At 40.0% G+C, this 15244-nt stretch overlaps 1 protein-coding gene across 1 annotated transcript in view; it reads left to right on the forward strand.

The window, feature by feature from the left end:
* The window catches only part of LOC124594923 (chromodomain-helicase-DNA-binding protein 7), a 310905-nt gene that overhangs the window by 16597 nt on the left and 279064 nt on the right, over positions 1–15244 (forward strand). Inside the window, exon 3 of the mRNA XM_047133415.1 lies at positions 1557–4251. Within this exon, the coding sequence (XP_046989371.1) occupies positions 1690–4251 (2562 nt within the window). The 5' untranslated portion in view covers positions 1557–1689. The remainder of the gene's footprint in view (positions 1–1556; positions 4252–15244) is intronic.

A 15244-nucleotide genomic window follows, 5' to 3' on the forward strand; every position in this document is an offset into this window, starting at 1 on the left:
TCAGAGGCATGGATGGAGCCGCTAGAGTGTGGTCAATGTTTGGGAAGGGGGCATGTTGAGTTGAGGAGGACCAGGTGGCGCTGATGGGAGAGAATGTGTTGAGGTTATGGACGAATGAGAATAGGGTGTCATGGCACTGAGTTCAGATCATGAAGTGATCATAAAGGAACGTGAACCAGTTTGTGGTTTTAGTTTTGGGACGACAGGAAGGATTTAGTCTGAAAGTCTAGCCAAGTGTTATTCATATAGTTTGGTGTGTGTGTGTGTGTGTGTGTGTGTGTGTGTGTGTGTGTGTGTGTGTTCCTGTCTCTTTCTCCGTTTTTATCGAAGTGCTTAGTTCTTAACTGTGCTTTTAATATTATTCTTTATCAATCTTAACTTCATATTCTTACCTAACCATTATCTCTGGCTCTTGCATTCCAATGTATTTGTACTTGCTTTCATCCTGTCCTCTTCATCTTTGTCTCCCTTCGTCTTCACAAAGGTAGACCACTCTCTCACTCATCTTGAGATCTTGGGTGACCTGCTCTGCTTCTCTAAACTTCCCACCTATCCCCCTTTCACCCTGAGGAAGACTTACCAGTTTCAGAGTGTAGAATTGTTTTTAGGCCTTACTTGTTTCCATTCATAGTACTTAGAATTTTGCCTTCAAAAGGTATGTACTGGTGAGCAATTCTGCCTCTTCATAATTTTATATAGTCATAATTAGTTTCATGGATATTAACACTACCTCTGGAGAGAGAACTGTTTACTTTGTCTGCATGGATTTTGAACTTTAGTATAATTTCCTAACTGCATTGTTCATGGCACATTCATCTTACTAATTTAGATTAATTATGTTAGTGAAAAATAAGTTGTTAGCCGTTTCCCGGTAACTAATTTTAGATGTGAACACTACTCATTTGATCATTATAATTCTCAGATGTATGTGGATCAGTTGTACACAAATTGTATTTTATTGCTAGATTTCCATATGGAAATCTAATTATTAAGCAGATTTAATGTCACTTATACATGATTGTAGCTTTTGCTTATTGAATTTATGTTGAGGTGTCCTGCTTGGCATGTTAAGATGTAAACTAGTGTTTAACTTACTTTTTGTACAATTTTTATTTCTAACATATAAATAGAATATATGGTTTAGTTTATGAACTTCAAACAATATGGTGTGCTAAACTTTTTTCTGTTTTGTAGTTTAAATTTCTCCATTTGAATGCTATGTTGCAACAATGTGTCTTCAATATCCTGTGCTGAACTCATTGATACTGATACAAAAGTTGAATCTGCCTATGTAAAATCTTTTCTTCTTATTCCTTAATAGCGTTGTTTTTACACCAGAGCCACAGAAAGAATGCTGATGGACTTTACCTGACGGGTGAAGCTATAGCGATTATGATATTTAGAAAAGCATAAGCGTATAGCTTTTCCCCTTGGGTTCTGTTCTTTATACATCGTTGCTGTCAAAGCTGGATAACATGCTCTTTTCAGGTATATAATTCTCATAGCATGATTGTTTGTTTATTCATGTTGTAAGGATCTCTCTTTGGTTTTTCCAGGTTATTTTTTCAAGAGGACTCAATAGAAAAGAAAAGATGGCAGCCATTCTGAGTGATCAGTTGGTCAATTGGAATCTCATTCCAATTCTGTTAATGATGATAAGTGAGGCATAAAGTGATTTATAGTAATAGAATGGATTCATATGATTTGTTTGGAGAGGATGTCGGCGGCGGAATGTTAGATGGATTAGCTGACCTGGGTGCAGATAATTTTGATCCAGCTCCATCATCTGTTACAAATGCAGCACGCGATGCTCCAGGTTCTGGCCAAGGCTATGTTCAACCACCTTATGGCCACCAGATTTCGGGTATGCAGCAAGAGTCACCGCTTCAGAAACTGGCTTCATTTGGAGGAGAATTTACACCCGCAAATCATCTGGATCCATCATCTCAGAACTTGTTCCACCAGAATCAGACTGGTTATGATGGAACAGCGAGACCAATGTGTCCTCCTGGTGCTGTTACCGGTTATCAGGGACACGTAAGAAACATGGGACCACAGCACGATATTAGGAGGCCTCCTCATCCCCAGCCACCAACTGCGAATCAGTATGGACCATACTGTACATCTGATGCATTGTATGGAATAGAACAGCAGCCTGGTATCAGTGGTCCAGGTATGACTGTTAGTGACAGTGGTATGCAGGGTTGGAGCAATGTGCCAGGTGGTTATCCTGCAGGTATGAGGCATTACAATCAAATTAATCAGGGTGGTTATCGGCATGTGAACTACCCACATCAGCAGGACAGCCTGGCATCTCAACAGAAAATCACACCTCAACAGCCTTATTCTTCAAATCAGCAAAATTTGATTAATTCAATGATGCAACCTCATCAGAACATTCAGACACCTAGTGGCTATCCAATGACTCAACAGAGAATGCAGTCAAGTGTTAACATGGGGCAACAGCAACAGTGTTACTCACAGGGTTCTCAAAATCTTGTTTATGCAGGTTCGTCATCTACAGCTTCGATAAATCAGTCCTACAGCAACTACAATCCCTTACAACACCAACAGTCCAGTAGAATGCCACATCATGTACAGTATACTGCAAATCAGCAACAGATGCAACAGTTAGAACTGAATAATTCTCAAGCTTCTCAGGCTTCATCATATAACCATTTACAACCACATAATCAGGCATTACCTGGCGGTCCCTCACAGATGGGCCATCCTGGTGTACCGGGTTACGGACAGCCAACAAATCCTCTTGGACACCAAATGCCACGGCCTATTGGTATCGAAGTCAGTTCAGGGTCGTCAGCATCTCAGTATGGTGTTGCTAACCAGAAACAGCACACTCAGCTCGGTGGTGCGAGTCCGCAGTACAGGGCGCCATATCCACAGCTGTCTCCACAAATGTCGCCTAGGCCCCAGATGTCCCCGAGACCCTCTCAGCAACAACAGATGTCACCTCGTCCTGTAATGTCGCCAGCAAAAACGAGTACACTATCTCCTCATCCCCATCAACAGCAGCCAACTCTTTCACCACGACCTGCTACAGCACTTACACCGAAATCATCAAACTCTTCTCCTGCTCCCATTAATGTTCCTTCGTTTTCACAGCAAAGTACGTTACAGCAATTGGAACAGATGGTTATGCCTCCAGTTAGTGGTGGCTCAACAGACTACCCTACTTACCAACCAAGGTTACCCCACCCAACTACACAGCATCCCACCACACAACAAGCAAATCCATTGTCTCCAGCTGTGGGCCCACGCATGCCTGTCTCACCTCAGCAGTGGCCACACCAACCATTAAGACCATCCACAAATATTGGTAGTGGAATTGGAATGCTAGACCAACAGTCCAATCAGAGCATGTCAACATATGTTCCACATACTACTGCTGAATCTAGAACAGTGGAGCTTCCAAAGACTGTAAGTGGTGTTACATCAGAAGTTAATGTTCCAAGTATTTCAAGTGGATCTATACCAGCAAATGAGACTGGCAATTTGACATCTGTATCTCATACTGACTTCACTACTTCATCTCAGATACTAAGTGAAAAGTACTCAGAGGGTGAAACTGCACAAAATGGAGGAGAAAATCTCAGTTCCCACATTCCCTCATCTGTTCCAGTCAGTGCCACAGTCAGTCACAAGTCTTCAGAACTGGATTCCGTTAAGGCTGTGCAACAAGAAAATGAATTGCAGAATTTGCCAAATATAGATGTAAAGGATGCAACAGATGGACCTTCACTGTTAACTTCAACTTCCAGTTCAGTGTTAGCACCTCCACCGCAAGCTCAACAAGAACCTGTTACACAGCAGGCACCTGTTCCAAATTTCGATTTTAATCAGGCAGCTCCCAACATACAATATGCAGGCACTAGTGCAATGAGTGACATGATTCACTCTGGTGGGTCATCTCATTACACTCCAGGTATTGAAGGAGCATCAGCAGGAATACCAGATCCTGTAACATCTGGAGTATTGATGGGGCAACCACCAGGCCTGTTTGATCCCAGCATGGGGCATGGAAGTTTGATGACACATGCACCACCCATGCCACCTTCAGCAGCACAACCACCACAGGTGCCACCACCTCCGTCACATCTTATGTCTTTAGGACATACTGATTTAAGTGCAATATACCAGTCTCCAGTGAGCCATCAGCAGGAAATAGCAGCATTACAACAGCAGCTTCAAGAACTGTATTGTATGCCACCAGCACCACAGATTCAAGAGAAGGTAAGGAATATAGTGATGTACTTTCTTTTCATATATTTGCCATTGCAACAAGAGAAAAATTGAATTATTGCAGTGCAGATACAGCAGAGAACCTTCTATCCATTGATGATTTGTGACTGAAATGTGCCATACTCACTTATTCATTTCAGCTCTTAAGGTATATTACACATCATCGTTGAAGAAACGATACTACACGAGTTGCTCATCTAAAACTTGACAGGAGATACAAAAACTGTCCAAAAATGTGTGAAATGTATTGTAGAAGCGAAATATTTGTGTCGTAACATTAAAAAAGTAACATTACAAAAGTTTCCAGCTCATAGCAAAAAGTGAAACAGTCTTGTGAAGAATTAAGTCATATATGTGGACATTTCTTCATATTTGTGGCAGGAAGTGTTAATTTCACTCATTACTTTTCCAGTGTTTTTGGTGGCTAATGCAAGTAACAGGACATTTTTGGGAGGAGATAAATTGCTTCAGAGAAAAACTATAACACACACACACACACACACACACACACACACACACACACACACTGTTCTTACAACCCTGACAGTGTTCCCAACTGGCTTTTCATAAGGAAAACAGAAAACAAAACAACTTGTTCTATACAGTAATCTGAGATGACATGCTCTGACAGTTTCCTTCAATGGAAATGAAAGGAGACACTTCTGAATCAGTAATCACAAAGAAGTCTTATTTGTAGCAGATGCAGTTGAAGACCAGTTGTAAAATGATTAATGTATTTCACATTTAGCTTAATTTGAAGTAAATTTTGAGAAAACGATTACAGACTTGTTGCAATGTGTTTTGTTAAGAGAGGGAACAAAAATCAGTTATTCAAACTTTTCAATGATTTCACGGATAATATATCTGTGGAACTTGCTCCCAGAGTTGGCTAACATTATAATTCGGGCAGTTGACTTTTTGAGAAGGAAGTCTCAAAAATAATGTAACATAATCCCTGTCCCATTTTAAGTTACACCCTCTTTTAATAAAATCTTTGTTTTTTGTTTTGTCAGTTGTTAGTTCAGCATAAATATGGCACAGTGCAGTCGATTTTTAAAAGAAGAAACCTCCAGGAATATCTGTAAGCAACATAATTATGACATTTGCTTCTGTTGTGATAATGTGGGTAGTGCTATTAACATTAAAGGGATTTTCATGAGTCTGGTAACCAGAATTCTAGTGCAAGTCCTTTAACAACTCAGTGACACACACATTTTAAAATTGGATTTGCTAATGTAGACTACAGTTTTTAGTAGGCGGTGCTTATGTGTGTAAAGATGTTCTGATTCTCGGTATATATTGTATTTACACTCATTTCCTGGTCCATTTGGACATGTTTCAAAGTTCAGAGTCTTCAGACAGTTTATTATATTTCACACTTTGAAGTAATGATGCTATTGCCATATACAACAAAGGAACTAATGCTAAATGCCAGGTGCTTTGGAAGGTAATGATCAAGTATTACAGAATATCAGTTTAAACTTTTATTATAGTGCCTTCATAACACGTCAAAAACTAAAATATGAGGGAAGATTGGAAAGTAACACACAATAATTTTATTACCAAAAACTTTAATAGGTGACAAAACAAAAGAAGTCACAAATTAACTTCAATATTTTATCTGCTATTGTACACAGTTGCCAATGTTCTCAACACATTTCTTCCATCATGGTACCAGTTTCAATATGCCCTGTTCATAGATAAAACTTCCTGGCAGGTTAATCTGCCGGGAAGTTTCAAATCCGTGCACACTCTGCTGCAAAGTGAAAATTTCATTCTGGAAACATCTGCAGACTGTGACTAAATCATGTCTCCTCAATATCCTTTCAGGAGTGCTAGTTCTGCAAGATTCATAGAACTTGTGTGAAGTTTGGAGGGTAGGAGACGAGATACTTTCAGAATTAAAGCTGTGAGGACGGGTCGTGAGTCATGCTTTGGTAACTCAGTCGGTGCAGCACTTGGCTGTGAAAGGCAAAGATCCTGAGTTCTAGTTACGGTCCGGCACACAGTTTTAATCTGCCAGGAAGTTTCATATCAGCACACATTCCGCTGCAAAGTGAAAATTTCATTCTGTTGAGACGTCCATTTGGTTGGAGTACTGCCATCTGTGGACCGCTGATTGCACTTCTGCATCTGTTGCAGAGCATTGGTGGGCCAGAAATTTCTCCATGGAACCAAGTATATGAAAGTCTGATGGTGCAATGTCCGCATTGCACAGTGGATGCTAGATCATCCTCCATCTAAATTTGGCAATTTTCTCACGAACAGAAACAGCAACATGGGGGTGAGCAATGTTATGAAGAAGTTTAAGACCAACAGCGTTTATGTTGTAGCATTTGTCATGAAGGGTATGACATAACTTAACCAAAGTGTTAATGTAGGCTATAGCATTCGCAGTGGTCTCGTGTTCACTAAAGTCCACCAATAACACGCCATGTGTGTCCCAGGACACTGTCACAAGCACTTTCCTGGCAGATTGTCTCTTAAAATTATTATTATTATTATTATTGTTATTATTTTTCAAGGGGAACCAGCATGTTTCCAATCCATATAGGCCTGCTTGGTTTTTGGCGTGTAGTGGTATGCTCACGACTCATCACCAGTGATGATTCATTTCAGAAAGTCATTCCCTTCTGCAGTATAGTGTGTTAAGTGATCCGAGCTTGTCATCATTCACTGGCCCTTTTGGTTATTTGCCAGGTTCTTAGGCACCTTGAAAGCGCTAACTTTATTAAATTTTCAATATGTTACGAACAGTATTGTGCACCGCACTATAGAAAATGAACTGCTTTGATAAGGTCTGCAGTTGCACACGCCATTTGTTCAAAGTCACTACCTCAGTGGCTCTGGTATCTGTGGGGCTGCAGCTATTATCAGCCTCCTGAAATGTGCACACCACCTTGTGACATTTCTACGTTCAAACAAATGTGATTAAATTTTTAAAGTTTCTTGAATTGCCCAACATCTTTCCAAAGACTTTGAGAAGATGGTTTTAATGTGTTAATAGGGTGACTGGCTCTCCCATATTTTTAGTAAGTAGTCAGCCAGTGACATTTACTTGTGGTTTTCTTTTAGCTCCTTTCTTATTTTTATCTCCTGTGTAGCTACTTTCACTTTCTCTCTAATGTGTTAGCATAAGTGAGATAGTGATTTTGTGCGTGATTCGAGTGCACGAGATTAGAACAGTTATCAAGGTTTTAGCCACATTAGATTTTTTCTCAGCGTGTAAGGGCGCTGATAGCCTTGCTGTTGAGTGCCCATAAGCTCCAAAAGACGCATACGGATGGACTGACTCGACGCAACATTGCTACGATCCAGCAAATGCTGCACCTAGTGCGTCCACCCCCCACCCCCCTCTCTATGTCCCAAATTGATTGTGCAAGAAAATGGGATTTGTTACCCTTTTATCTTTTGCTCAAATTCCACAACTCCTTACAAAGCACGACTGCTTCAGTGATACACACATATTCACATATAAATGAAAGAATAAAAATTTTCCTCCTTTTGAAATCCTTTCTGTCAAAACGATGATCAGCAATCATTTGGTCTCATTTACCCACTCCTTCTTTGAATATTATCAGCCGGAATTTCACATGGATTTATAGTAGTCACTATTTCCCTTTGCAAGTGCACAGTTACATCTTTTGCTGAAGCCTTGTAGTATGTTGAAAGCATCAAACGCCCTTCGTGTTCCTCCCTTTATGCAGGGCATATTTTGCCTTCTAGCAAAAATAATGTTATCCCTTTCTGGTTTTTACTCTTGCTTTTACTACCATACACTGAGGAAGCTGTTTCCTGTTAAGACATGGAAGTATCTGCTGTCTTGGTTATGCACTTGCACAAATAAACACAACAGATGATTTGTAACAATGATCTACGTATTTCATGTGACCTTTGTTAAATATTTTACTAGTAGTCTGTTCAAAAGGACTAAAACACCAGGCTCCTGTGCCCCTTTCCCAACATACTACTCCTCCCTAAGTACATATGTAGTCAAAGCATTGCAAACAGCTTCATATCATACTTATTACTCATCAAAACAAACTGGTTACTGGAAAGGATGGCACCACCATCATGTTTACACCCCAGAAGTGGGGAGGGGCGGTAGCATTAGCACACATTCAAGTACTCTTACAAGTGGAATGCTGGCATATGCTGAAAGTGTATGTGCACCACTGAATGAGGCGCTCACTTCGGACAAGAAGAGGATACAGAATGTGCAGTATTTCTCACTTCAGCTGCTCAGTGCTTCACTGAGTGAGTCCATAAAACTACTTTTACACATGATAATGCTATTTTCCATAGTGGTGTTGGTTGATTTGTTGTCTCCCGTTTGTCGTGGATAATCCCAGCTGTTTGAATCTGTGCTGGCTGATGTTATATTTTCAGTTTTTTGTCCATTTGAGTATCTCTCCTCCATCACACACTTTCGGCGTGATGTATACTGCCTTTCAAGTCTTATAATGTCACAACAGCAAAAGCTACTATAATAGCAGAAAAAGCAAACTGTGAGCACATGTTCTACTGGTTAATGGTTTTGGCTAGTAACACCAAAGTCCCAGGTTTTATTTCTGGAGACCACTTGAGGCCAGCTGGAGAGCTACTGGAATATAAAAACAGAAATTGATGCGTAAGTAAATGAATTAGCATTAGGGTGTGCACAGAAAGAAAGCACATTCCCAATGTAGTGGAAGCCAGTGTAACGGGCTGGAAGCAGGGTAAAGAATGTCTTCTTGTTACCTAACAGAACAACACATAATGGTAGCAACAGGTGTCGCCTGCCAGGTCAGAATGAACAAAATATTCGTGGTCCCTTTTGCTGTGGTAGCTGGCAGACTTCCTACATTGGAAGAACAGATGTGTACACGTGTTGATTACTCTGAAATCTACTGCAAGTGATTTTAGAGAAACTGGTTAGAAAAATTTTGTTTCTCTACTTACTGCCTCATATTTCACTCCGTGATGAACTGCCACTATTAAGTAATTGTCATAGTAATTGTATTATATTGAAATTACGTAACCCTCTGCATGAAATTCCAACAGTTTCCACTGAAAAATAGGAGTTGCGATGAGTTTACACGTGATGCGTATTGGGTTGTACATTGCGCATATGAACTGTAATGAACGTACTAAATTTTTCTTTCAACTTGGGACAAGGTAGATTTATACATCCAATCTTGAAAAAATGGATCTTATGTAATACATTCACTTCTACCTATGTGTGCTACATTACAGTGAGAGTGAATTATTCTTGATACCCATACTACTTCATGAACAGTTCAAAACGAGCTTTGGTAAATTGTAACATGCAAAGAGAACATGTTGACATGTGGTTAATATGTGAAACTTCCATATCTTTCGTAGTAGACGTTTTCAATAGTCTGATGTATTTTTTAAGGACCATTAATAGTTGATGGAAGCAGAAATTGTGTGGACTTGCCACAGCCAAAGTGAATGAATCGGAGGTAATTTATAGTGACAGTGAGCTTTTTATAAGCTATTGCTCTGTTGCTTGTGTAAGAAACAGGATTCCTTCATAATTGCAACTGCATTAGCATGTTTGTGATGTAAATTTGTGTAAACTCCTGTGTTTTGGCAAAAGAAGGAAAGTTTTGCATGATACAAAGAGAAATGTAGGTCTTTCTCAGTACTCGCCACCTTTGACATTTCTGTGAATGAGAAAAAGTATAAAAAGTCAAGAGAAAATAAATAGCTTTTCTGGAAATTCCAGTGGAATCCTGTCGTAGCCTGTTTCTAATAAGAAATGACTGGAATGGGAACTTCACAAATGATTTTCTCCCTGTACTTCTCTAATCTTTGAAATGTGAGACAGTTTACAGCAAATTATGTAGTATCTCCTTGTTCAAATTTCCCTGTATCGCTCCATGTTTTTACTTCATATGTTTCGTAGTGTGTGTGTGTGTGTGTGTGTGTGTGTGTGTGTGTGTGTTCAATTATTTTAGATAATGGAAGTGTAAGGAGATAATAGTATGTTTTCATTTCAGCGGTTAATTTGTAGAAACAGTGGGTGAAAGGATTCAACCAAAATTTCACATAAGTGGCTTTTTACTTTTTCATTCTTCAGAGTTACGTAATCAGTGGGGAGTTGCAATAATGCCATAGGTTCTCTTATGGGCATGTAAAATTTTGCTTCTTTTGCCAAAATACACTAATGCAGTTGGAATTGCAATGGAATCCCGATTATTAAACAAGCAGCTGACAGCATGACTGATAAATAGCTTATAAAAATCTTGTCATCAGTATAAAATACAACAAATTTGTTCATTTTTGTTATTGCAAGCCCATGAAGTTCCTCATTTCTTCAGCCACTAGTGGTCATCAAAAAAAGGTTGCTCCATAGAAAAAAATCTATAGTTAGTTTTATTGTGACAGATAGGAATGTTTCACGCGTTAACTACTTGCCAACATCTTTTTTTTTGCGTGGTACAATTTACTAAAAGCTTGGTTTGGTATCTTGAACTGCTAATGAAATATGGTAGATATTGTAGTAATGTACTGTACTGTACTGTACTGGAGCATGCATGAGCAGAAGCTGCAGAAAATGCAATTTCTTGATATTGGCAATAGGTATAGATATCCTCCCAAATTTAAAGAGGAGTTACTATCTAGCACTAAACGTGAACTCATAATGACTCCTAGTTTTCATTTGAAACTATTCAAATGTCATATGGTGATGCACTAGATTTAAAAATATCACAATTGTGACAAATAACAGAAATGTTGACAGCTCACCATGAAACTGACACACGAGGCTATAATTGATGAAACTACACACCCAGGGATGGAATGCACTGCCGCCTTGGTGTGTTCAGAGGCCCAAAGTGATTTAAAGCTTGACACAGTACACAAAAAGTTGTACTCCAGGTATGGTTTTTACAACTTTGTTTTCGTCTATTTTAAGTATGTAACATAGTCTTATCGTTATCTATACAGATTTATCCCAGCAGACGATTGCTCTCGGTTGTTCTGTGGTTTCCCCTGATAGCTTTTGACACCGTTCCTCACAAGCGATTTCTAATCAAGCTGCAGGCCTATGGGGTATCGTCTCAGTTGTGCGACTGGATTCGTGATTTCCTGTCAGGAAGGTCGCAGTTCATAGTAATAGACGGCAAATCATAGAGTAAAACTGAAGTGATATCAGGTGTTCCCCAAGGAAGTGTCCTGGGACTTTTGCTGTTCCTGATCTATATAAATGACATGGCTGACAATCTGAGCAGTTCTCTTAGGTTGTTCGCAGATGATGCTGTAATTTACCGTCTAGTAAGATCATCCGAAGACCAGCATGAGTTGCAAAGCGATTTAGAAAAGATTGCTGTAATGGTGTGGCAGGTGGCAGTTGACGCTAAATAACGAAAAGTGTGAGGTGATCCACATGAGTTCCAAAAGAAATCTGTTGGAATTCAATTACTCAATAAATAGTACAATTCTCAAGGCTGTCAATTCAACTAAGTACCTGGGTGTTAAAATTACGAACAACTTCAGTTGGAAAGACCACATAGATAATGTTGTGGGGAAGGCGAACCAAAGGTTGCGTTTCATTGGCAGGATACTTAGAAGATGCAACAAGTCCACTAAAGAGACAGCTTACACTACACTTGATCGTCCTCTGTTAGAATATTGCTGCGCGGTGTGGGATCCTTACCAGGTGGGACTGACGGAGGACATCGAGGGTGTGCAAAAAAGGGCAGCTCATTTTGTATTATCACGTAATAGGGGAGAGAGTGTGGCAGATATGATGCGTGAGTTGGGATGGAAGTCATTAAAGCAAAGACGTTTTTCGTTGCGGTGAGATCTATTTACGAAATTTCAGTCACCAACTTCCTCTTCCGAATGTGAAAATATTTTGTTGAGCCCAGCCTACATAGGTAACAATGATCATCAAAATAAAATAAGAGAAATCAGAGCTCGAACAGAAAGGTTTAGGTGTTCGTTTTTCCTGCGCTTTGTTCGGGAGTGGAATGGTAGAGAGATTGTATGATTAAGGTTCGATGAACCCTGTGCCAAGCACTTAAATGTGAATTGCAGAGTAGTATGTAGATGTAGATGTAGATAGGGAAGTGAGTCTTCCAGAACAATTTACAAATTATGATGTGGATTTATATGGCACTGGAGAAGATTCACAGACATCACCATACAAGTTTCTTGTCTGTTCAGACTGTCTTAGTGCACTGCAAGCAGTTCACCGAATGTATCCGGTAGACCCGCTGATTCAGCTCATCCATGACTCCTTACAGGGGCTCAAACGACGTGGCAAGGTGGTGATCTTTTGCTGGGTTCCTGGCCACGTTGGGATACAGGGTAACGACATTCCTACAAAGCTGCCAAGGAAGCATGTTGGGATGGTGCTGTTCATCAATGTCCCATTATCTCATTTTCTGACAGATGCTTCATGCGTCAGTGGGAGACTGAATGGTTGCAGGTGTCGAACAACAAACTGCGGTCACTCAAATCGACTGCAAAAGCTTGGCAGACTGTGTCAGCCTTGCTGCTGGAAAGAGGTTTTGCTTACCAGGCTGCACATCGGGCATGATCCTTTCACACATGGCTTCCTCCTCCGGCGAGAGGATCCACAATTCTGTTAATATTGTGGTGTACCGCTTTCAATTCAGCATATTGTGGCTATATGTGTCCTGTATACTGATATTAGGGCAGCCCTCGGTCTTTGCTGGAGATCTGCCCACCATCCTCACAGATACCAATACCAGTGTTAACAGAGTGGTGAAATTTTGTGAACTGTTAGGCCTCATCCCTAAACTGGTGGGAAAGTGTGGCAGGCTTCTGTACATTATCAACTGCTCCACATGTGGGGACAGCCTTCGTCCCCACCCATGAGATTTGCTTGCTGACTTTTCGTCGGGGTGCTGATGACCATGATGTCAAGCGCCCGCTCACCCCCAAATTATATAATTGATGAAAGAATCAAATTTTTACTTAATAGTTTATATATAGTTCTTACAAACTGCAGAGCATCCATAATGTCCGCAGCTCGTGGTCGTGCGGTAGCATTCTCGCTTCCCACGCCCGGGTTCCCGGGTTCGATTCCCGGCGGGGTCAGGGATTTTCTCTGCCTCGTGATGACTGGGTGTTGTGTGATGTCCTTAGGTTAGTTAGGTTTAAGTAGTTCTAAGTTCTAGGGGACTGATGACCATAGATGTTAAGTCCCATAGTGCTCAGAGCCATTTGAACCAGCCAGCATTCATCATGTCGGATTAACCAGCGTTCGCTGTGTGCACCTCCTGCTTTGTTTAATTGTACTGGACAGCTCACCCACGCATACTACCAGCTTTCTTCATGTTCTTGTACTAGAAAGACTGTTATTAGGCAAGGTGACATACAATGTGTACTTATTAGAAGCCTTTGTCTTTCTTCTATGCTTGATTTATTATGACTAGAGATATTATTATTTGGAAGATCACAGATTGGTTCTATAGGATTTAGGTCTATATGATATAGCAGCAGCAGGGAGGGGGGATCCATTTTCTTGCATAATTTTGTCAGTGGAATAAAGAGGAGAAATTTAGTGCTCCTTAATTCCAAAAGATTGCCTTGGTGTGGTATTAATCTTTTCACAACATTAATGCCATAAGTTTTAACATAAGTGAGTACACTCCCCAGCACAGTCTTTCTTAATTGACGACTTGATTTATCACGATATGATAGTGTGTATTATTCGTGATTATTATGACCTGAAGGTAACAATTCTTATATTTCACCTAACATTTGGCTGTGAATACTTTTAGATGAGGTTTGATGATGGTCAGATGACTGAAACTGGTTGTATAAATAAAGCATTTTACAAGCAGCTCAATGAGATAATGACATTTTTTTCAAGTGAGCTGTGCAGTACCACTTCCCGAAAATATGGTGAGAACCAAGTATGTTGTTCTGGACGGCGAGTGGACAGATATGGTGAATAGCACTCCGTAACTGTTTGCTTATACTGCAGCACATAGGATAATGTCATCAATGAGTGATGAAGAGTATAGGATGACTGGGATAGAATTTCTGTTTGATATGATGAGTGGCAGCTTGGTCTAACTGTGGAAATATGGAGGTTAATCCAGACAAGTCGGAAAAAGAGTCAGAGGTCTGTAACATTCAAATACGGTATTAGTGGTGTGCTGTCTGACAGTCACGAGAGTTGAATATCTAGGTGGAACATTGCAAAATGACATTATGTTGCATATGGTCAGTTTTAGGGTAGGCAAATGGTCAACTTAAGTTTTTTGAAAATGTTAGTAATGTGTAGTTCATTTATAAGGGAGACCACATACAGAACATTTGTGCGACCCATTCGTGAGTACTGCTATCGTGTTTGGGATTCCCACCAGATCATACTAAAGGAAGACATTGTAGCAGTTTAGGGCATGCTGCTATATTTGTTTCTGATTACTTCAATCAACACTTGGGTATTACATAAATGTGCAGTGAATTTGAATGGGAACACCTGGAGGGAAGATGACATTCTGTTTTACGCAACACAATTAAGAACCCATGTTTGCAACACTGCATAATGATTCTATTTTCACCAGCATGTATCTCATGTCAGAACTACGAAGAAAAGATATTGTAACTCAGGGCTTGTATGTAAGCACATAGACAGTTTTTCCCTTGCTGCATTTGTGAGTGAAACAGGAATTGGAATAACTAGTGGTGGCACAAGGTACCCTTGACCATGCACTGTATGATGTCTACCAGAGTTTGTATGTAGATGTGGAAATAGAACTCAAAACAATTTATGTTTATAGTGCATTTTCTATCAGAGAAAATATTCCATAAATTTAAACATGGCAGTTGTAATGAGGTCCAAATCCCTTTGTTTAGTTTTGGGAAGCAACATCCTCGAAGACTTTTTCGTTGGCGTACAGTTTGTCCCAGTTATTTAGGGCTATTTGTGTGAAATTCCAAACAGGAATGCTTTCTCATCGTGTGGTGTTACGATCCTTGAAGTTTCAACAACTTC

Source organism: Schistocerca americana, chromosome 2, assembly GCF_021461395.2.
Source record: "Schistocerca americana isolate TAMUIC-IGC-003095 chromosome 2, iqSchAmer2.1, whole genome shotgun sequence".
In the NCBI taxonomy this organism is placed as follows: domain Eukaryota; kingdom Metazoa; phylum Arthropoda; class Insecta; order Orthoptera; family Acrididae; genus Schistocerca; species Schistocerca americana.